Genomic DNA, 19,410 nt, shown 5'->3' with positions numbered 1-19,410 from the left:
GGCGCCTCCCCCGGGGCTCCAGGTGGCCTCTGCAGGGGCGGCCCCGGCGACCCCGTACCCAGAGGCCGGGGCGGCGTCGTGCCCACGCGGGCGGGCAGCGGGCGGCACGTGACCCCGCCCTGTTGCCCCGGAGACCCGCGGCGGTTTGTGTGCAGGTCCCCGACTCTCCACGAGCGCCCGCCCCGGCGTCGCGGGGCCGCCTCCCCGCCCTCGGCCCCGCCCGCCCGCGCCCCGCCCGCCGCGCCGCCGCGGTGCTTCGGCGGAGCCTCGAGGCCGCCGGCCGCGGAGCCGCTCCAGGCGAGGCGGCGGGTCCGGGAGGAGGTGAGGCGGCCCGGGGCCCCCCCTGCCGCCGGGCGAGCGGGCGGGGAGGTGGCCCTGCCCCACGGCCCGGTCCGCCCCGCCGCCGCCCCTCGGCCTCACCTTCCCGCTGCTCCGACGCCCGGCCTCTCTGACCTCCCGCCCCGCCCCGAGGCCCCTGCCCCCGGCTGCCCCCGGGAGACCCCGAGGCTGCCCTCGGTTGGTTGGTCCCCGGGGCGCGGCGGGCCGGGCCTCCGACCCCCTGGGCAGTTGGGGAGCCCCTTCCCCGACGCCAACGGCGCGCCATCCCTCCCCCCAGGTTCCATCAGCAAAATGCAGGCCGTGGAGGAGAACGTGCCCCTGAAGGACCCGAGCGGTGCGGAGAGCGGCTCCCGCCGGCTCGGAGCCCCGGGGCCGACCCGGCAGGACAAGAGCAGCCCCGAGGACCAGCCTCCCCGTAGGTGCCGTCCTGGGGCCCCTCGCCCCTCGGGTGCTCAGGGTCAGGTCGGAGGAAGCCACCCGCCCCCTGGCTTGGCTCGTCCTGCACGCCGCACCTCCGGGCCCCTGGGGACCGCAAGGCCCTCGGAGAGCCGCCGGGAAGCGGCTCGGGCTGAAGATTCAAATCGGGCAACATTGGAGGCCGAGTCCGTTCAGGTTGCTCCTTTTTTTCTCTCGAGAGAGAACAGAATATTCCACGTGACCGGTGCTGCGCCCCGCAGACAGGGCAGCATCCGGGCCTGGAGTTCGCAGGGCGCAGCCAGGGCGGCTGGGGAGGCCCCGGGAGGGGCCCGGGAGGCACGGAATTGCCCCCGGAGAGCTGCGCGCCTTCCCGGGCGGGCGGAGGCGCGGGGTCCTCGCTGGGCCCTCCCCACAGAGCCGCCCGCGGCGCCCTGTCTGAGGCTCCATCCTGAAGCCCAGTCGTTCAAAGCCATCTCTGTTATTCCTGTATTTTCGGTTTGTAGGTGGAAAATGGCAGACACCTGGGGTAGATTTTAAAGGACCCAGTGATCCCCGGCGGGAATTGTGTTACCTCAGTACTTCGTTATCTCCGGAAGCAATGCTGCCCTGGGCTCCCGTTCCCCGTACACTGGGGGCGGTCCTGATGGAGCACAAGGTCGCTTTGCTGGGTCTGATCTCCCTGGGACCCACCCTGCATTTCTCCTATAACCATCTGCAGCGTGCACTAGTCACCCATCTGCAGACCTGTCCGCATCCAACAACATGAGTTAATTTTTTTTTTTTTTTTTTTGGTTAATCCTCACCTGAGGATTGATTTTTAGGGAGAGTGGAAGAGAGAGGGAAAGACAGAAACATCGATGGAGAGAAACACATCGATTGGTTGCCTCCTGTACGAGCCCTGTCCAGGGCCCAGGCTGGGAGAAGTCTGCAACCAAGGTACGTTGCCCTTAACGGGAATCGCACCCGGACCCCTGTCCTCAGGCCGATGCTCTATCCACTGAACCAAACCACTAGGGCATGAGTTAAATTCTTGAAGGTTGAAATGGGAAAAATGACTTCAAGGCCCTGCTACTTAGTGGAATTACGTTTGTTTCTCTTGTAGCCACGTGGGGTCGCTGCTGGTTAAGAGACTGGCACTAAAGCGGCAAATTGGGTGCTTTGGAATCCCCGATTTGAAATGTGGGGTGAAAGTAGGGTTTTTGGTAAAGACAATTTAAGCAATTTAAGTTCTTGAGGTGGCTTTTTTAATGAATCCAGAGTTGAAGACAACTCTCAGGAAAATAAATAATCAAATTCCTCTTAAAAAAATAAATTTGAAATTGTATATACTAGGTGGACTTGGTTGAGTTAGTTATTATCTCGAAAATGTCTTTGTCCCTGGGGTCGGGAATTAAAACATCTGCCTTAGTTGCACTTTACCTCTGCCTCCTCCGTGAGCCCCCTTTCCTGAGGGCTGTTGGACGGCATGTGCTGCAGGGAGCATCCAGTCTTGTCAGAGCAATGAACTTGGATTCGTTGTCGTTGGAAGGCGTGCCTGTGTGTATTTCCCTCAGTCCTTCCATAAGCTGCTATAGCTCGGTCTCTGAAGATTTCCTCTTTCTTCTCATTTTGAATTAGTGAATTATTGGTAAGTTTACATAGTTGACTGTGTTTGGCCATTTTGGCTGGGACTGAAGACCTCAGAGAGGCTGAAAAACAAAGGGAACTTCAACTATCCACTTAAGGTTCAATTCACCTAGGCAGGAACTTTGGTAAATTCTACAATCACCTTTTCCCCTCACCTTTAAAAAATATGTATCTTGATTGTTGTAAAGTATTACAGATGTCCCCTTTGTTGTTGTTTTTCCCCATTGACCCCCTCCACCACGCACCTGCCCTTCTCAAGCCTTCACCGCACTATTGTCTGTGTCCATGGGCTATGCATATATGCATGTAAGTTCCCCAGTTAATCTCTCCCCCAGCCACCCCAACACCGCCTTCCCTCTGGAATTCGTTAGTCTGTTCCATGCTTCTATGTCTACGGATCTATTTTGTTCATCAGTTTATCTTGTTCATTAGATTCCATATATACTTATCTATATGAGATCATGATATTTATCTTTTTCTGACTGACTTATTTTGCTTAGCATAATACTCTCCGGGTCCATCCATGCTGTTGCAAATGGTAAGAATTCCTTCTTTTTTACTGCTGCATAGTATTCCATTATGTAAATAAATGTACCACAGCTTTTTTTATCCACTCATCTGCTGATGGGCACTTGGGCTGTTTCCACATCTTAGCTATTTTAAATTGTGTTGCTATGAACAGCAAAAGAAACCATCAACAAAGTGAAAAGAGAGCCCACTGCATGAGATAACATATTTGCCAATGATACATCCAATAAGGGGTTAATTTCCAAAATATATAAGGAACTCATACAACTTAACAAAGGAAAGACCAACAATCCAATTAAAAAATGGTCAAAGAACCTAAATAGACACTTCTCCAAACTGGACATACAGATGACCAAGAGACATATGAAAAAATGCTCAAAGTCACTAATCATCTAAGAGATGCAAATTAAAATGACAATGAGGTATCACCTCACACCTGTCAGAATGGCTACCATCAACAAATCAACAAATGACAAGTGCTGGCGAGGATGTGGAGAAAGGGAACCCTACCTAGTTCACTGCTGGTGGGAATGCAGACTGGTGCAGCCATTATGGAAAACAGTATGGAATTTCCTCAAAAAATTAAAAATGGAACTCCCATTTGACCCAGTGATCCCACTTCTAGGAATATATCCTAAGAAACCTGAATCACCAATCAGAAAGAATATATGCACCCCTTAACTTTTCACTTTGAAATATTTTAAATTTGTTGAAAAGTTAGAACATAGTGAATGCCCACACTGTTAACATTTCTGCCACATGGTATGTGCGTGCTCTCTATATTTTTTCTCATGGAAAATAAGTCATGTACCTCTAAAAACTTCATCATGTATCTTCTAAGAACAAAGGCATTTGCCTATGTAACTTCTATAATAACTGTTTACTTTTTGCATCATGAAATCTTTTTTTTTTTAATATATTTTTATTGATCTCAGAGAGGAAGGGAGAGGGAGAAGGAGATAGAAACATCAATGATGAGAGAATCATTGATTAGCTGCCTCTTGCATGCCCCCTCTTAGGGATCAAGCCTACAACCTGGACATGTGCCCTGACCGGAATCGAACCTGGGACCCTTTAGTCTGCAGGCCGATGCTCTATCCACTGAACCAAACCGGCTAGGGCCATTACATCTTTTTATAAATGGAAAACTCAAAACATTTACTTAAGTAGAGAGGCTAGAATAATGAATCCCCATTTCATCATCACCAGCTTCAACAATTACCAAGTCATGGCCAGTCAGTTCATCAGTATCCCCTGCACGTCTAGGAGCCAAATACTTTCCTGTGAACAAATGACGCTTCATTGAAAGAGAGTGAGAAAAATGATTTATTGTGTGCAACTTTGTTTTAGATGCCAAGTAACCAGTGTAACTACCATATATGCCTATTTCATGAGAATCTACTGGCTGGGTCTTTACTAACAACTTACAACAGTGGTTCCCAAACACTAGTGCTGGTTTGTGGCAAAATGCTTAGCAATATTTAGTAAAACGAAATAAAGCTACTGTGTTGAGTTTCTCCTAAAGCTAAGTTGATCCCACTTAAAGGACTGCTCTTTACTCCGACAGGATTCCCTGGCTGTTCTTCTGGAAGCTACCCTGGGCTTATGTCTGTAGATGAAGGTTCTGGTGGTGGCAGAGTGGAGTTTTATTTGCGAATTTGCTTGTTTCTCTGGGCATAGATGGCTAAACAAAAAGCTGGCCAGTTGTCAAAATCTTTTTGGAAATTTTGTTAGTCTGTGACATCTAAAATGTGGGAGCTACTGCTTTAGAAGGCCAGGTGACGTGGGCCCTTGAGTACCATCCGTGTGGAGAATTTAACTTTATCAGAGGCAGGAAGAGAAGTGTGGAATCATAATACACGTTTATCTTAATGTTTACTTTTGCAAATAAATTGTTTCTTTACCATTTAATTGTTACTTTGTAAGAGAAAGGTTTTAATCAATTTCACTTTCTGTTTTTTATAAAATAACTTTTTGGGTCCTCCCTCACCCCCATGGGCCTGGGGTTCAGAAAACATAAAAGACTAGAACGGTTGAACGAGTTTGTGTAAGATCAGTTCAAATCCAAACGTGGGGCCTACTCAGTCTAGTGAGTGAATAACCAGACACCCAGACTTGTGTGGGTGCCCCGTTGCCCACCACGAGTTCTCTCCGCCACAGGTCTGACAGAGTCAGTTAACGATGTGCCCGAGCTGAGCCGCGGGATTGGGATGGATCATGATTCCCACAGGGAAGAGAAGGTTTTACCTCCAAGCAGGTACAGGCTCCTCTCATTTCCCTTCTTATTAGTCCTGGGGCAGGTGTTTAGCACTGTGCCTGCTGGCCAGACGGCAGCATTCTTATTTAATGATGCAATCAGTCATTGGGTATTAGCCTTAAGAGGTCTCAACAATGAAACAGAAGAGTGATCAGTCATAACTGGTGGTATCAGGGGGTCAAGAAGCAAATTTTGTTGAACCAGTGAGTAAACGAAAGCAATTACTAGTATTGTCGGCTGTTCACTCTGGGACCCAGTTAATAATTCAATAGAAATAGGTGGATTTCAGATCTTCTCCGACAGTTACGGAGGAAGCAGCCTGGCATCGCTGTCCATCGCTGGGGCGAAAACAATGCTCACTATCTCACAGCTTCTGTGCGTCGGAGCCTGGGCATGGTTTAACTGTGCCGTCAGTCTGTTGCCTGCTGGCGGGAGCCTCCCTCAGCCCCTCGCCACCTGGACCTCCCCACAGGGCAGCTGGCTTCCCTCACTAGGAGAAGGAGAGTGGGAGTCGCTGCCCAGGACAGAACCACCTGCTCTGCTACTTCTGTTCCCTAGAAAGGAGTCCCTAAACCCAGCCCACACTCTAGGGAAAGAGATTACACCACGATGTGAATCCCAGGAAATGCAGATCTTTGGGGTCATTTTATCAGCTGCCTACACTAGCTCCTATCAGTTCCTCTTTTGAGTGAGAACAGACGAAAAGGCACAGATAAAAAGGTTAATTTTCTAATGATGGCATTTCCAGCTGTTTTCCTGGCTTCATAATCAGCTTAATTTGTGAATTAGGTTCATAATCCTGTTGATAATAATACTCCTCCCCATCCAGCTTTATTTTGAGTCCGCCTAGTTCTGTTGACATTGCAGTAAGTAAGAAGCACTCACTAAGTATGAAGCGAAGGGCTCTGCTGCTCGTTGGCAGTTAAGTGGGTAAACTCACGGTCAGATTTTATATTTAAACAGTTCTGATTCCCACCAATAACCAGGTGACTCATGGCAGAGGTTGGTCGGCTCCCTTAAATGCGTTTGCGTTCACAACTCCAGGAATCTGTCACTAAGGGGCCCTTCTCTGTCCCAAGCTGCTGCCCTGGTCTTCATGCTCTGACTTGCCCCTGCCCGATGCCAGCAGGGGTCCATGCCAAGCACAGCTCCTCTGGGACAGGTTTTCACCCAAATCCAGACCTACCACCTCTCTGGCCACTTAGATGTGGCAGGAGGGGAGGGAAATGGAACAGGGGAGCGGAGGTTTGCTCGGGGTTGTGGTCAAGAAGCGGGCCGGCACAGGCAGAGGAAACCGGAGGGGGACGTGTGCAGGGGAGCAGTTTGAGGTGACTCATTATTGGCAATTGGCTTTACTGTGGGTGCATACGATGCTGTGGGTTCCTAAAGAAATCCCATGTTTGGGCATCATTCATCAGACATTGTTGAGTCCGTACTATGTGGCGGGCAGAATGCTGAGCGCTGGGGCGAGATACAACTAGAGCTGTAGCTGTAGGTGAGCCAGGCACTGCCTTTGCTGCCAAGAAGTTTTCGTAGGGGAGACGGCTGATAAGAGAAAAGGACGGATAAGTGTGTGTATAGAGCTAATGCGCAATCAGCTGCTCCAGGAGGATCAGAGAGGTGTGCCCTGGAGGGAGATTTTGCCTACGAAGACTCCAGTTGAGTCTTCGAGGACGAATAGGTGCTGTCGGTGGGAAAGACTGCTCCAGGTACAGGAAGCAACACGTTGGAGGCACAGAGTGGTGGTAGAAGGTGCTCTGTGCTTTTCAAGGGCTTGGTATGGTTGCACACAGGCATTAGGACCCAGGAGAGGTAAATGGGAAAGGCAGGCAGAGCAGTATCAGGAGGGTCATGCAATATAAGCCATTTATGCTGCTGGTGATGGGAAGCCCTTAAAGGGCTTTAAATGAGCATGGCATCATGATCAGAATTGCATTTTAGGAAAGTCACTGGTTTTAGAAGGAACTGATGGAGAACAGATTAAAAAGAGACAAGACAGAAGGCAGGAGGATCAGTGAATAGACTATGCCGGTGGTCCAAGTAAGAGATGATGGTAGGCAGGGATGAACTCCAGAGACATTCAAGAAGCAAAATGCCTGGACTCAGAGATGGATTGAATAAATAAGATGAAGAGGAAAGAGCTTAGCACAGTTCCAGCGCGCACTGGACCGGGGGACAGGTGATAGCTGGTTACCTCTGATGGCTAAGATTTGTGTGCAGGGAGAGGACTTGGACTTGTCTGTTCATCTTTGTGCTGCCTTTTTCCCTTTTTACAGGGAGCGTGTATTTCTGCTGTACTTTTTTAAAGGGCAGATGTTTAATTCAAGACAACCAGTACCTATTTGGAAATGACGAGGTTCAGCCTCAGAATTTTCAAATAGTTCTTTTTTATTATAGTTTAACTCTGTAGCACAAAGACATCATTTAAGTAAACATTCAGAGGAAAATTTATTCCTGTCATTTCTGTTCTTTTAACTAGAGGCCCAATGCATGAAATTCATGCAAGGGGCTCAGCCCTCACTGCCCCAACTGCCTTGGCCTTCACAGCCCCGGCTTCACCCGGAAGGTTGTCTGGACGGTCATTCTGTTCAGTCTAATTAGCATATTAGCTCTTTATTATATAGGATATTTTAGAGCAGTTTTATTTCTACAGAAAAATTATCAGAAATTACGGAGAGTTCCCACCTACTCCCCTATTATTTACATCTTTATTAGTGTGGCGCATTTGTTACAATGGACAGTCCAGTATCAACACATTAACTCAAGTCCATACTTTATGTTGGGGTTCACTTTTTGAGATATATATATACTATGGGTTTTGAAAATGTATAATGACGTGTATCCACTAGTACTGTATCATACATAGTAATCTCACTGCCCTAAAAATCCACTGAGCTCCACCTCTTCATCCTTCCTCTCCTCTCCCCACACCCCCACTTCCCCCAAATCCTTGGCAACCAGCGGTCTGTATGCTGTCTCCATAGGCTTCCAGAGGTCCTGTATTTGGACGCCTCCAGTAGGTGGCCTTTTCAGATTGGCTTCTTTCACTCAGCAGTGCGCATATAAGGCCCCTCTGTGTCTTTGGGGGTCTTGAGAGCTCATCCCTCTTCAGCAATGAATAACCTTCCATTTACCCACTCACCTACAGAATGGCATCGTGGTTGCTTCCAAGCTTAGGCGATTATGAATAAAGCTCTGTCGACCTCCATTGCAGGTTTTTGTGTGGACACAGTTTTCAGCTCACTTGATGCCTGGATTGTATGGCAAGGGTGTGCTCGGTTTGGTAGAAACTGCCACATTGTCTTCCAGACTGGCGGCACCGTTTCAGCCCCACCAGCAGTGACTGGAGCTCCTGCTGCTCCAGTGCTCTGGATTTGGGGCTTCCTGATGGGTGTGTACCGGTACCCCATCTTTATTTTAACTTGCATTCCCTGATGACATATGCTGCTGACCATCTGTATGGTCATAGGCTTATTGGCCATCTGTAGATCTTCTTTAGTGAGGTGTCGGTTCAGATCTTTTCCCATTTCAGAATTGGGTTGTTTTCTTTTCTTTTTTAAAATATATTTTATTGATTTTTTACAGAGAGGAAGGGAGAGGGACAGAGAGTTAGAAACATCGATGAGAGAGAAACATCCATCAGCTGCCTCTTGCACACTCCCTACTAGGGATGTGCCCGCAACCAAGGTACATGCCCTTGACCGGAATCGAACCCGGGACCCTTGAGTCCGCAGGCCGACGCTCTATCCACTGAGCCAAACCGGTTTCGGCTGTTTGTTTTCTTATTGTTGAGTTTTAAGAGTTCATTGTATATTTTGGAAAACAATCCTTTATCAGATGTGTGCTTAGTAAAGACTGTCTGTGGCTTGTCTTTTAATTCTCATAACAGTGTCTCTCAGAGAGCAGAAGTTCTTAATTTTAATGAAGTGCAACTTACCAATTTTTTCTTTTTTGGATCTTGCTTTTGGTGTTGTATCTGAAAGTCATAGCAAAGCCCAAGGTCACCTAGGTTTTCTCCTAGTTATCTTCTCTAAATTTGACAGTTTTACGTTCAGTCTGTGAGCCATTTGTGGAAGGTAGAAGGTCTGTGTCTGATTCATATTTTTGCATGTGGGTGTCCAGTTGTCCCAGCACTATTTGTTGAAAACACAATTCTTTCTAAATGGAATTGCCTTTGCTTCTATTTTTTGAAGGGTAAAAAGGACCGATCTTTCTGGCTGCCGTGACTGGCTACCTGGTAGTGGCACTGAGCCCGGGGTAGAGGAGGAACAGGTCTGGAGGAGGAAGATAGTGAATTCCGTTTTGGAAATATCTGTGGTTATTTCAGTCCATGTGCAGTCAAAGAGGGGCCAGAGGACAATGAAAGACTCTTTAGTGCATCGCTGTGTATACACAAATAGAATCCAAGCCCCATGTTATCTAGGCCAGATGCAAAATCAGGGCCAAAGCCCTACCTGGCCTCTGCTCGGGGCTCTTCCTGCTGCAGAGGGAGGGCGGCTATGGATCACCGGGCCCTTAACATCCACATCTGACCCCCGCTCTTCAACTCTGCTGCTAGCCACACACAGTTCTTGGCCTTCCCCTGTCAGTATAACGATCTTTTATCGAAGCAAACACTGTCTGTGTGGGGCTTAGGAGACAAGAACTTATGACAGTTTTTGGACAGAGAAAGTAATTTGTCTATTTAACCCCTTTACAGTTTGGAAGACCAGGCCAAGGAGACAATGCATGATGCCTTTTGGGATCACCTTAAAGAGCAGCTATCAGCTACGCCCCCAGACTTCAGCTGTGCTCTTGAACTTCTGAAAGAAATTAAAGAGGTGAGTCACCAACCTTCTGCTTGTAGGTGTAAAGTTCCCAGGCATCCCAGCTCATTCACATGTCAGTGGCTAGCAAACTCTAACTGAGCTTGGCCCATGAGTCAGTCAGAATCTAAACCTGTAGACAGAGATCGCACAGTCATTTCAACAAGGAGTTTTAATTTAAAAATTATCACAGGGCATTGCAGAGATGAGGGCTTTGGGCTAGTTAAGAAGCAAGGGGAACACTAAGGAATACTGGAAAATCAGATCTAAGGCGAACCCACCACACCCCGAGGCTGACATAGAACACCAAGGATCCACTTGGGGGCGCGGAGCTATGCCGGGAAGTTGCTGGCCTGTGTGTGCTGCTGAGCACTGTGCACTGCAGGAGCCCGCCTAGGAGACGCCACTCAGGCCATGGGAGCCAGGTGCTGGCAAAGCCATACCACCTGCAGGAGCTGCCAAGTGAGCAGTCTACTCAGAGAGAAAGGCTCTCGGCTTTTGCATTGTCTTTCTAGTATGTGATGGGCACACCCTAAAGTGACCTGCCCCCCCTCCCCCCCAGATCCACATCCTTAAATAGTCCTGTCTCCTTGATGTGGACGAGATCTGTAACTTACCTATAACCAATGGAATATGGCAAAGGTGGTGGGATGTCACACCTCACTATGGAAGACTGTCTCAGCAGACGGAGATGCTCCTGCTGGCCTTGAAGAAGAAACAGGTGCCTATGGAGAGGCCACGTGGCAGGGAGATGCAGGTGGCCTCAGGACCAGCATCCAGCCAGCAGCCAGGAAGAAGCTGGGGCCCTTCAGGTTACAGCTGTAAGGAAGTGAATTCAGCCACAATTTGAATGAGCCCAGCTGACACCTTATTATAGCCTGGTGAGACCCTGAACAGAGGACCCAGTTAAATAAACTGTGCCTGGACCCCTGACCCACAGATGCTGTGAGACAACAAATGTATGTGCTTTCTTTTTCTTTTTTTAAAAAAAATCTGTTTTCATTAATTTTAGAGAGAAAGGGAGAGGAAGAGAGAGATAGAAACATCAATGATGAAAGAGAATCACTGATCATCTGTCTCCTGCACGCCCCCTACTGAGGATTGAGCCCACAACCGGGAATCGAACTATGACATCCTGGTTCATGGGTCAACCACTGAGCCATACCGACCAGGCTGTATATGCTTAATTAAGCTTCAGAGTGTATGGTAATTTGTTATGCTGCACAGAAACCAATTAATAGTGCCCTCTACAGATGATGCTTAAAGTTTACCATCTAGTAAAGAAAAAATATTTAAAGAACTTCAGTTTTTCAGAGCAGAGAAAACAAGGATGGAGTTAAGGCTGAGAGACAATAAATTGATGAATGTCACATTTCACTCCTTTGGCTGCTCAGCTTCCATACGCAGGCCTCCACACATCTGAATTCCCCAATCACCCAATCTCACCGCTGGGCAGGTCGGACAACACCGAGTTCCTCATGAGGAGCGCAGCCCCCATGGCCACCCGATGTCCGATGGTGAGGGCTTACTTTCTGACAAGGCCCAGGAGCCAGCCAGCAACCATTTCTCTAAAGGCATGCTGTGCTCCAAACCCCTGGAGATCTGTGCTGTGCTGCCCCCAGGACACTTCAAGGATCACGGCCCTGCTGGACGGGGAGGCCGAGTGGTAGAGGGGCTGGTACGGCTGCCTGGACTTGCCGTGGAGCCTCCTCGGGCTCTGGTTCCCACTTGACAAACTTATGAGAGACTCAAAATGGGTGTTGAATCAGAAGTGTAGAGAGTTGTTGTTTTTATTATAAGAATTTGAGTTTATTTGAGCCAAATTGACAACATGCCAGGAAGCAAGATCTCAAATGCTCCAAAGGACAGTTTTGCAGTGTCTTTTATACATTTGGAACGAACAGTGGACAAGAACAATGGACAGGGCTTGCTTGAGGTGAAGATGAACCTTTTACTAAAGAAGTTATGTGCCAGCTAGGAATGTATGATGAGTCACATGATGCACCAGATTGACGCCAGAGCCCCCTTTTCATCCACAAAACCCTGAGGTGCTATATGCTGCCTTGACGCAAAGGCCTGCAAGGGCTGCGCCTCTTTTTCACGGTGGTACCGTGAGGCACCCCGCTGGCCGTTCACCTGGGAGGACTTGGCTGGCCAGGTGCACACCTCTGGAGCTCTGCCAGCTTCACCGGGCCGGCAGCAGCTGCATGATGGGGGGACTAGCCTGCCTAAGGCAGGGGTGGGGAGCATTTTTCCTGCCCATACAGAAGTATCCACTTAAAAATTAGCCTGCTGCACTTGGTCAAACATTTAATTCACTCACCCCTAAGGCCTTGGCAGGGCCAGACCAAATGATTTCTCGGGCCTTCTATGACCCACGGGCCGGACGTTCTCCCCCCCCCCCCCCATTCTAAGGCATCTAAAACGTGAAATACTTGCTACTTGCTGCTCATGAGAGCCCATGGACTAAGCCATTTCAGTTAGAACTTCTCTTGTGCCAATCTTGTATCAGTCAGCATCTAATCAGGATGAAGAAACAAGACGGTAGTTTGAACAAAGAGAAGCTGCATGCCAGGGCTTGCCCGGGGAGCACACGGACCAGAGGGACCTCTTCCTCTCGCTGTCACAGAGGAGGCGCTGAGGGCAGACTTGGAGCTGAGGGCTCCAGGGGGAACTGGCATAGTTCACCGTGAAGCACAGAGCACAGAGCAGCTTCCATGTCGATGCTCACAAAGAAGCCGAGCAGAGGGGATCTTGTTATGACAACACGGTATTCCATTCAATTAACCGAACGTCCATTGAACCCCATCCCTCGACCCCACTGTGTTCTGTCTGCTGCAGAGGCATGGAGATGAGGCAGAGGCTGCTCACAGGGAACTTATGTTTTCAGGTTAATACACTATTTCTGGTGACACCTAACAGTTCCTTTGCCTAGTTTCTCCTCGCTCTTTGAAGTAAATCTCAAACACGCCTGCTTTTTAAAATGAAGAGTACCTCGTCGCCGCGTGGTGTGTATTTTATATTCGTTGCACCCTGAGTTTCTTTTAATCACACACCTTGATTTTGCTTCTCTCTTTATCTCATTCTGCCTAGAGAATGACATCTTATTGCTGTAATTGATCCCCTAAAGCAGTGGTCGGCAAACTCATTAGTCAACAGAGCCAAATATCAACAGTACAACGATTGAAATTTCTTTTGAGAGCTGAAAACTGACTTCTACGCATGGGCCACGAAGTTTCAATCGCACTGTATGTGCGCGCCCGCACGTGGTATTTTGTGGAAGAGCCACACTCAAGGGGCCAAAGAGCCGCATGTGGCTTGTGAGCTGCAGTTTGCCGACCACTGCCCTAAAGCCATGGCCTATTATTGGTCCTTAAACAAAGATAAACATTAGGAAATTTAGGGACCTGACTTTTTTTTTTCTTCTTTTTAAATTTCTTTATTGATTAAGGTGTCACATATTTGTCCTCATCCCCCCATTCCCATCCCCAACCCCTCTCCACAGATGCCCCCACCCCCCTGTTGTCCTTAACCATTGGTTAGGCTCGTATGCATGCACACAAGTCCTTTGGTTGATCTCTCCCCCCTCCCCCCACCCTCCTCTATCCTCCCTCTGAGGCCAGATAGTCCGATCGATGCCTCCTTGTTTCTGGGTCTGTTCTTGTTCCTCAGTCTATGTTGTTCATCATTTCCCCTAGATGAGTGAGATCATGTGTCACTAGAAATATACTAATAAGAACCGAATGTGAGACGAGCAATAATAGTTATGCTGACAGGCAAATGAATCAGTCTGTAGTGAGTTTCTTTCTGGACCAACAGTTCTTTTGAGACCCAATTTCAATGTCCACCAGTTCCTTATGTGTACATGTTGGCACTGACTTTTCAGCTCTGGATGGTGGACAAATGGTGGTAACGGAGGTCAGACTCCCTCTGGTTTGGTCTCGCCCAGACGCAGGGGCGCGGCTTCATCCGGACTCAGGGGCGCGCGGCCTCACCCGGACCTGGGACCCAGCATCACCCAGGCCCCGGGGCGTGTGGCCTCACCCAGACCCAGGGGCGCATGGCCTCACCCGGACCCAGGGGCGCTTGGCCTCTCCCGGACCCAGGGGCGCAGCCTCACCCGGACCCAGGACCCAGCCTCACCTGGATCCAGGGGCGCATGGCCTCACCTGGACCCGGGATTCAGCTACACCCAGACCCAGGGGCGCGTGACCTCACCCAGACCCAGGGGCGGGGACCTGACTTCTTGATCCTTAAAAGACACAGGCTGGGCCCTGGCTGGTGTGGCTTGGTTGGTTGGAGTGCCGTCCCATTCTGTAGGCCGAAAGATGACAGGTTCGATACCCAGTCAGGGCACATACCCAGGTTTTAGGTTTGATTCCCTTGAGAGAGAGCGAAGTTCTCCCTCTCTCTCTAAACAGCAGACACTGGCTGGGATGTGTGTGGCTAATGGGGTTTCCGTGAGGAAAGTGGGGCTCTGAGCAGAGAGCAGCCTCCTGGGCTTTCTTCCTGGGCAGATCTTGCTGTCGCTGCTGTTGCCACGCCAGAGCCGCCTAAGAAATGAGGTCGAGGAAGCTCTGGCCGCCGACCTGCTGCAGCAGGAAGCGGCGCGCGGGGACCTGAACGTTTTCCGTCTCTCCAAGTGCATCCTCAGCATGATGACCCTGCTGTGCGCGCCGGTTCGGGACGCGGCCGTGCAGAAGCTAGACGGCATCACAGACTCCGCTCTGCTACTGAGGTGAAGCCTGGCCACTGTCCCCGGAACCTGCCGCCCCGGGCCTCACCGCGAGTGGCCGCCCCGTCTCGGCTGTCTTCCCTATGAACCCCATCCTGAGTCCTTCTCTCTGGCCTATGAGCTTTCCTTTCCCAAAGATGGCCTCGCAGGGCCCTCTGGGTATCCTCAGATGGGCTGGGCCTGTATAGCATCCTACAATGCAACATTCCTGTATGCAGTCTTTTCTTCCAAGGAGTTCAAACATTGCTTTCCCAAGTTTTCTTGTTGCAGTTCACAGTATGAGGGGCAGAGGTGAGGGGTTACCCCATTTCATAGCTCCAGAAAATGAAAAAAAAAAAAAATAGTAGACCCAAAGCCCTGGCCAGGTAGCTCAGTTGGTTAGAATGTTGTCCCAATACTCCAAGGTTGTGGGTTCGATCCCTGGTAAGGGCACATACAAGAATCAACCAGTGATGCATAAATAAATGGAACAATAAGTCTCTCTCTCTGTCTCTCTCTCTGTCTCTCTCCCCATCCCTTCCTCTCTCTCTCTCTCTCTCTCTCTCTCAAATCAATAAAATAAAGTAATTGGCGCAGAAATCGCATCACCTATAGCCCCCCTTCCCAGAGAGAACGGTTAGTGTCTGGTGTGGTCTTCCACCGACGCCCCTTTTAGGAGACAGCAGAGTGACTGTGGAAGCAGGTCTGGCTCAGAGGCTTCGAGGTGCAGACACCCCTCGCCCTGGGCCTGGGGCCTGGCTCCCGTGTCATCTTTGTAAAGGAGGGGGCAGGGCTGTCAGTTTAGAGCCCCCTGACCTGAGCGCCGGGAGTCAGCGCCTCCCCTCTCCCGGAGACCCTCTGGGAGCATGAGCACGCTGTTCTGTCTGTCAGGGGGATCTTCCAGGTTCTGGGCCTGATGAAGATGGACATGAGGAACTACACGCTGCAGAGCCGCCAGCCCCCCCTGCGCGAGCACTCCATCCAGCGCGAGCGGGCGCAGTTCCAGGAGCGCCTCAGCAGGCAGCCGGGTGCGGGCGGGCGGGCAGGCGGGCGGGAGCGGCCTCGGCTGCCTAGGAGGCCAGCGAGCACTCTGCCTCCTTCTAGGAGCCGGAGTGTCTTCCTCAGTGTGTGGGGTGGGGTGGGGTGGGGGCAGTCATCTAAGACAGAAAGGCACCCCATCAGCATTCGCTCCAGGCCGGGGAACCCGGAGCGGAACCTCCCGCTGAGGCTGCCGCCCCGCCCCAGGCCTCCTGGACCACACCACCAAGTGGCTGAGCCGCGCGGCCGCAGACCTGAGGCCGGCCCCCGGCCCCGACGCTCCCGCCTCCAGCGCGGCCGGCCCCTCTCCCGGCGAGGCAGCCTCCGGGCCCGAGCCCCTCAGCCCCGCCATGGTGCTGTCCCAGGCCTTCCTGAACCTTCTTCTCTGGGACCCTGACGACCAGGAGTTCCCTGAGGTAGGCCTGTGGGGGCGCCCCGCGGCTGTGGCGGGCCCCGGGCAGGCCTCCGCCTCACGGCCTGTCCCGCGTCCCCAGACGCTGCTGGCGGACCGGGCCCGGCTGCGGGAGCTGGAGGCGCAGCTGCGCCGCCTCACCGTCCTGGCCTCCGTCCTGCTGGTGGCCAGCAGCTCCTCCGGCAGCGTCCTGTTCGGCTCCCCGCAGTTCGTGGACAAGCTGAAGCGCACCACCCACGCCCTCACCGAGCAGTTTGATTCCAGGTGAGCTGCACGGACCTTTGTCTTTAGAGGTGACACGTCCGAGGACACAGGCGGGTACGGCCACAGTGAGGCCCATGGCCAAGGTCGTTGGGGTCTCTCTGTAGCTGGTCTTGAGGCTTGTGACAAAGACACACAGAACTGAGAACTGTCCTCCAAGGGGAGTGGCGCGGGGGCTGGTTAGCGTGGAGGGGTTCACCCGCTTTGCTGCAAAGGAGGCGCTGGGCGGAGGCTGGCGGGCTGGGCTTAGTGGGCGGCAGGCGGGATCAGGCAGCATCGCCTGCAGGCCCTCTCGCCGGCGGGTGGTCACTGTCGCCAGTGAGAGCAGGACGGCCCTGGGAAATGTCCTAAAAGTCTTACAATGCACCTCGGTGCACACAGACACGAGTGCCGGGGGCTGAGGGTGCCGAGGTGATCCATGGCCGAGCCCACGCTTGTTGGAGTCGGTTTTAGTTTATCTTGTTCCCTGAGAAGCAGAACGTGGTGCTGTATGTAGAGAACAGTCGATGTGTTGAGATAAGAGCGAGACACTGAACCCACCCATTGGCTGGGCTGCTGCCAGGCTGGTGAAGGCAGGAGGAGGTCTGGGAGTCCCCCTCAAGGGCTCCGGCCGATGCCAGGCCAGCGTGGGTCCCAGCCTCCTCTCCCTCGTGCTCTAGGCCCGAGGAGGCCATGCTGACTGTGAGTGAGCAGGTGTCTCAGGAGATCCAGCAAAGCCTCAAGAACATGGGCCTCGCGGCTCTGAGCAGCGACAGCACGGCCTCTCTGGTGGGACAGCTCCAGGACATCGCCCACGCGCAGAACTGTGTCCGCAGCGTCGTCGGTGAGCGCCCTGGGTGGGGAGGCCGTGTGGCGGAGGGAGACTCCCCCTGGAAGTCGGCCACTGAGCCACCTACCAGTAAAAGGCATGATCTCTGGGCAGGTCACGGTTCAGGCTTTAGTTTTTCAAAATGTTGGGCTGAAAAATATATCTTTTTTAGTTTAAAGATGGACTCTGGCTCTAAGGAAGATCTGCACCAGGAATTCATGACTTCCAGGTGTGGCACACGCCAACCAGCCTGTTAGGCCATCCCTGGCCTTCTTGGCCATTTCTGACTGCAGTCTTAGTCACGTGACGTTCGCCCCACCACAGGCAACGCTGCTGGCTAGGCTGGCGGCCGCTCCCCTGGCAGGGACTCCCGCCCCCACCCTCCCACGTGGGAATGGAGGCTCTGAGCTTGGTAACCTCAGCCGTCCAAGGGCTCAGCCTGAGCGCCTCCTGTGTGTCATGTCCTCATCAGGACCTTCTGGTGGGTATAAGCTTTGGAATGGTCAAAAACGTACTAGCCACTGATTGCCAATCCTTGCGTTGCCCTTGAGGGCTTGATAGCAGCCCCCCCCCCCCCGCTCCCCCCAAAACAAAACAGATTTCCGTGTCTGGTGAGGTTAACTTCGAGCTTGGATGAGTGCAGGGCCGTTTCTCCCTGAGCGTCGCCTGCCGCTTCCCTTCTCACTGTCTTTCCTGCTCACAGATCAGCGGATCCACCTGTTTCTCAAATGCTGCTTGGTTCTCGGTGTGCAGCGCTCTCTGCTGGACCTCCCCGGAGGCCTCACTCTCATTGAGGCAGAGCTGGCAGAACTGGGCCAGAGGTTTGTCAACCTAACGCACCACAATCAGCAGGTGTTCGGCCCCTACTACACGGAGATCCTGAAAACCCTCATCCCGCCGGGCCAGGCCCCGCAAGCAGGAGTGGAGTCCCTCTGACGGACCAGCCCCGAGCCTGGCGCCTTGATCCAGGAGAGAAGCCCATCATTTTCCTGGGTGACATCACAGCGACCAGCCCAGCAGCAGCCTCCCTCCCTCCCTCCTGCAGCCAGTACCAACGCTGTAGTGATCACACATGTAAACACCACCGGCCCCAACGCGTTCACTAATAAACCTGTGAACTGCAAGCAAACGCTCTCTCTGTGCAGCCACGGCCAGAACCTGTGCCCTCGGCCCCCAGCGAGCTACGAAGCCAACAGCCGAGCTGGGAGCCAAGGCACCAGGCGCTAGCCGGTTTTGTCTGAGGGCTCAGAGCCCTGTGGAATGACCACTATGTGAGTATAAGGGCTCCTGCGGAAGTTAGAAATGTTTTGTGCACTTCAGCTCAGGATTGGGCGTGGCTGTAAGGAGTCCTTAGGAACCTGGCTCCGGGACCTCATTCCCTAAAGGTTTCCAGTGGTGCAACGCGAGGTCAATAAAGAGAGCTTCGCTTCCGCTTCCTCTCCTGGGAGGGGTCTGGAGCCCGGTGCAGCCTGGGTAAAGTGGGTGCTGGCCGCTGCAGGCACACTGGTGACAGGTGTCAGAGCTCATGGTGTCTTGAGTGTCAGAGTTCAGGCTTGGACAGTGAGGCCAGGGACCTGGTCAGGCTGTTTTCCTTGGCCCTGTCCTCTAGCTGAGCGAGCCTCCTGCCCCCGTCTCTAAGCTGAGAGCGCTTCCTGACTACGTGCTGGGCCTGCAGAGGTTTGGGCTCTGAGCTCCTGTTGGCAACACAAGTGAGAGGGGCTAGGAAAGGCCTGGCTCGTGGAGGTCAGCCGTCGTTCTCAGGTGCCTGCAGACCAGCGCAACCTAGTAGGGCGGAGCTGAGAGTGCTCCATTCAGATTTGGCCCTTACCCCTTTTGTAATGTGCAAGAGAAAGTGGAATCCACGTATGTGCTCTCCAGGTAGGGTAAGGAGAAACAAGGTTCTCACATTTCTGGAGATGGAGGGAGCTGGTTATACTTCCTCCAGGGAGAACTGACGGGGATTGAGTTCCATTAGTCCAGGGCTCCCCCCATGGGCTTCCTTCTTAGAGAGCAGAGCCCAGACGAGCTGGCCAGCACAGCCGCCTATAGCACAACTTTGACCAGAAAATCTGGGGGCCTGGACCTTCGTTTCCAGTCTAGCCAGACACCCTCGGGGTGTGTGTGTGTGTGTGTGTGTGTGTGTGTGTGTGTGTGTGTGTATAAAAGGCTATGTGACCGACCGACCGGTAGCTATGACGCTCCCTG

At 52.1% G+C, this 19,410-nt stretch overlaps 1 protein-coding gene across 2 annotated transcripts; it reads left to right on the top strand.

Annotated features, from left to right (window-relative positions):
- The first annotated feature begins 235 nt into the window (after positions 1–235).
- TCP11 (t-complex 11) lies at positions 236–18,331 on the top strand. Of its 2 annotated transcripts, XM_054722553.1 has the most exons (10): positions 241–321; positions 617–754; positions 5,071–5,167; positions 9,867–9,987; positions 14,490–14,710; positions 15,578–15,714; positions 15,932–16,140; positions 16,219–16,400; positions 17,057–17,220; positions 17,909–18,331. In XM_054722553.1, the coding sequence occupies exons 2-10, from the start codon at positions 631–633 to the stop codon at positions 18,139–18,141; spliced, it is 1,488 nt and encodes a 495-aa protein (XP_054578528.1). In that variant the 5' UTR covers positions 241–321; positions 617–630; the 3' UTR covers positions 18,142–18,331. The 2 variants fall into 2 exon arrangements, with proteins under 2 accessions (XP_054578529.1, XP_054578528.1); XM_054722554.1 differs by lacking the exon at positions 5,071–5,167 and having other exon boundaries at positions 236–321.
- Positions 18,332–19,410: the final 1,079 nt, after the last annotated feature.

This window comes from Eptesicus fuscus, chromosome 10, assembly GCF_027574615.1.
Source record: "Eptesicus fuscus isolate TK198812 chromosome 10, DD_ASM_mEF_20220401, whole genome shotgun sequence".
Lineage (NCBI taxonomy): Eukaryota > Metazoa > Chordata > Mammalia > Chiroptera > Vespertilionidae > Eptesicus > Eptesicus fuscus.
This window is presented reverse-complemented; position numbering and strand designations above follow the sequence as displayed.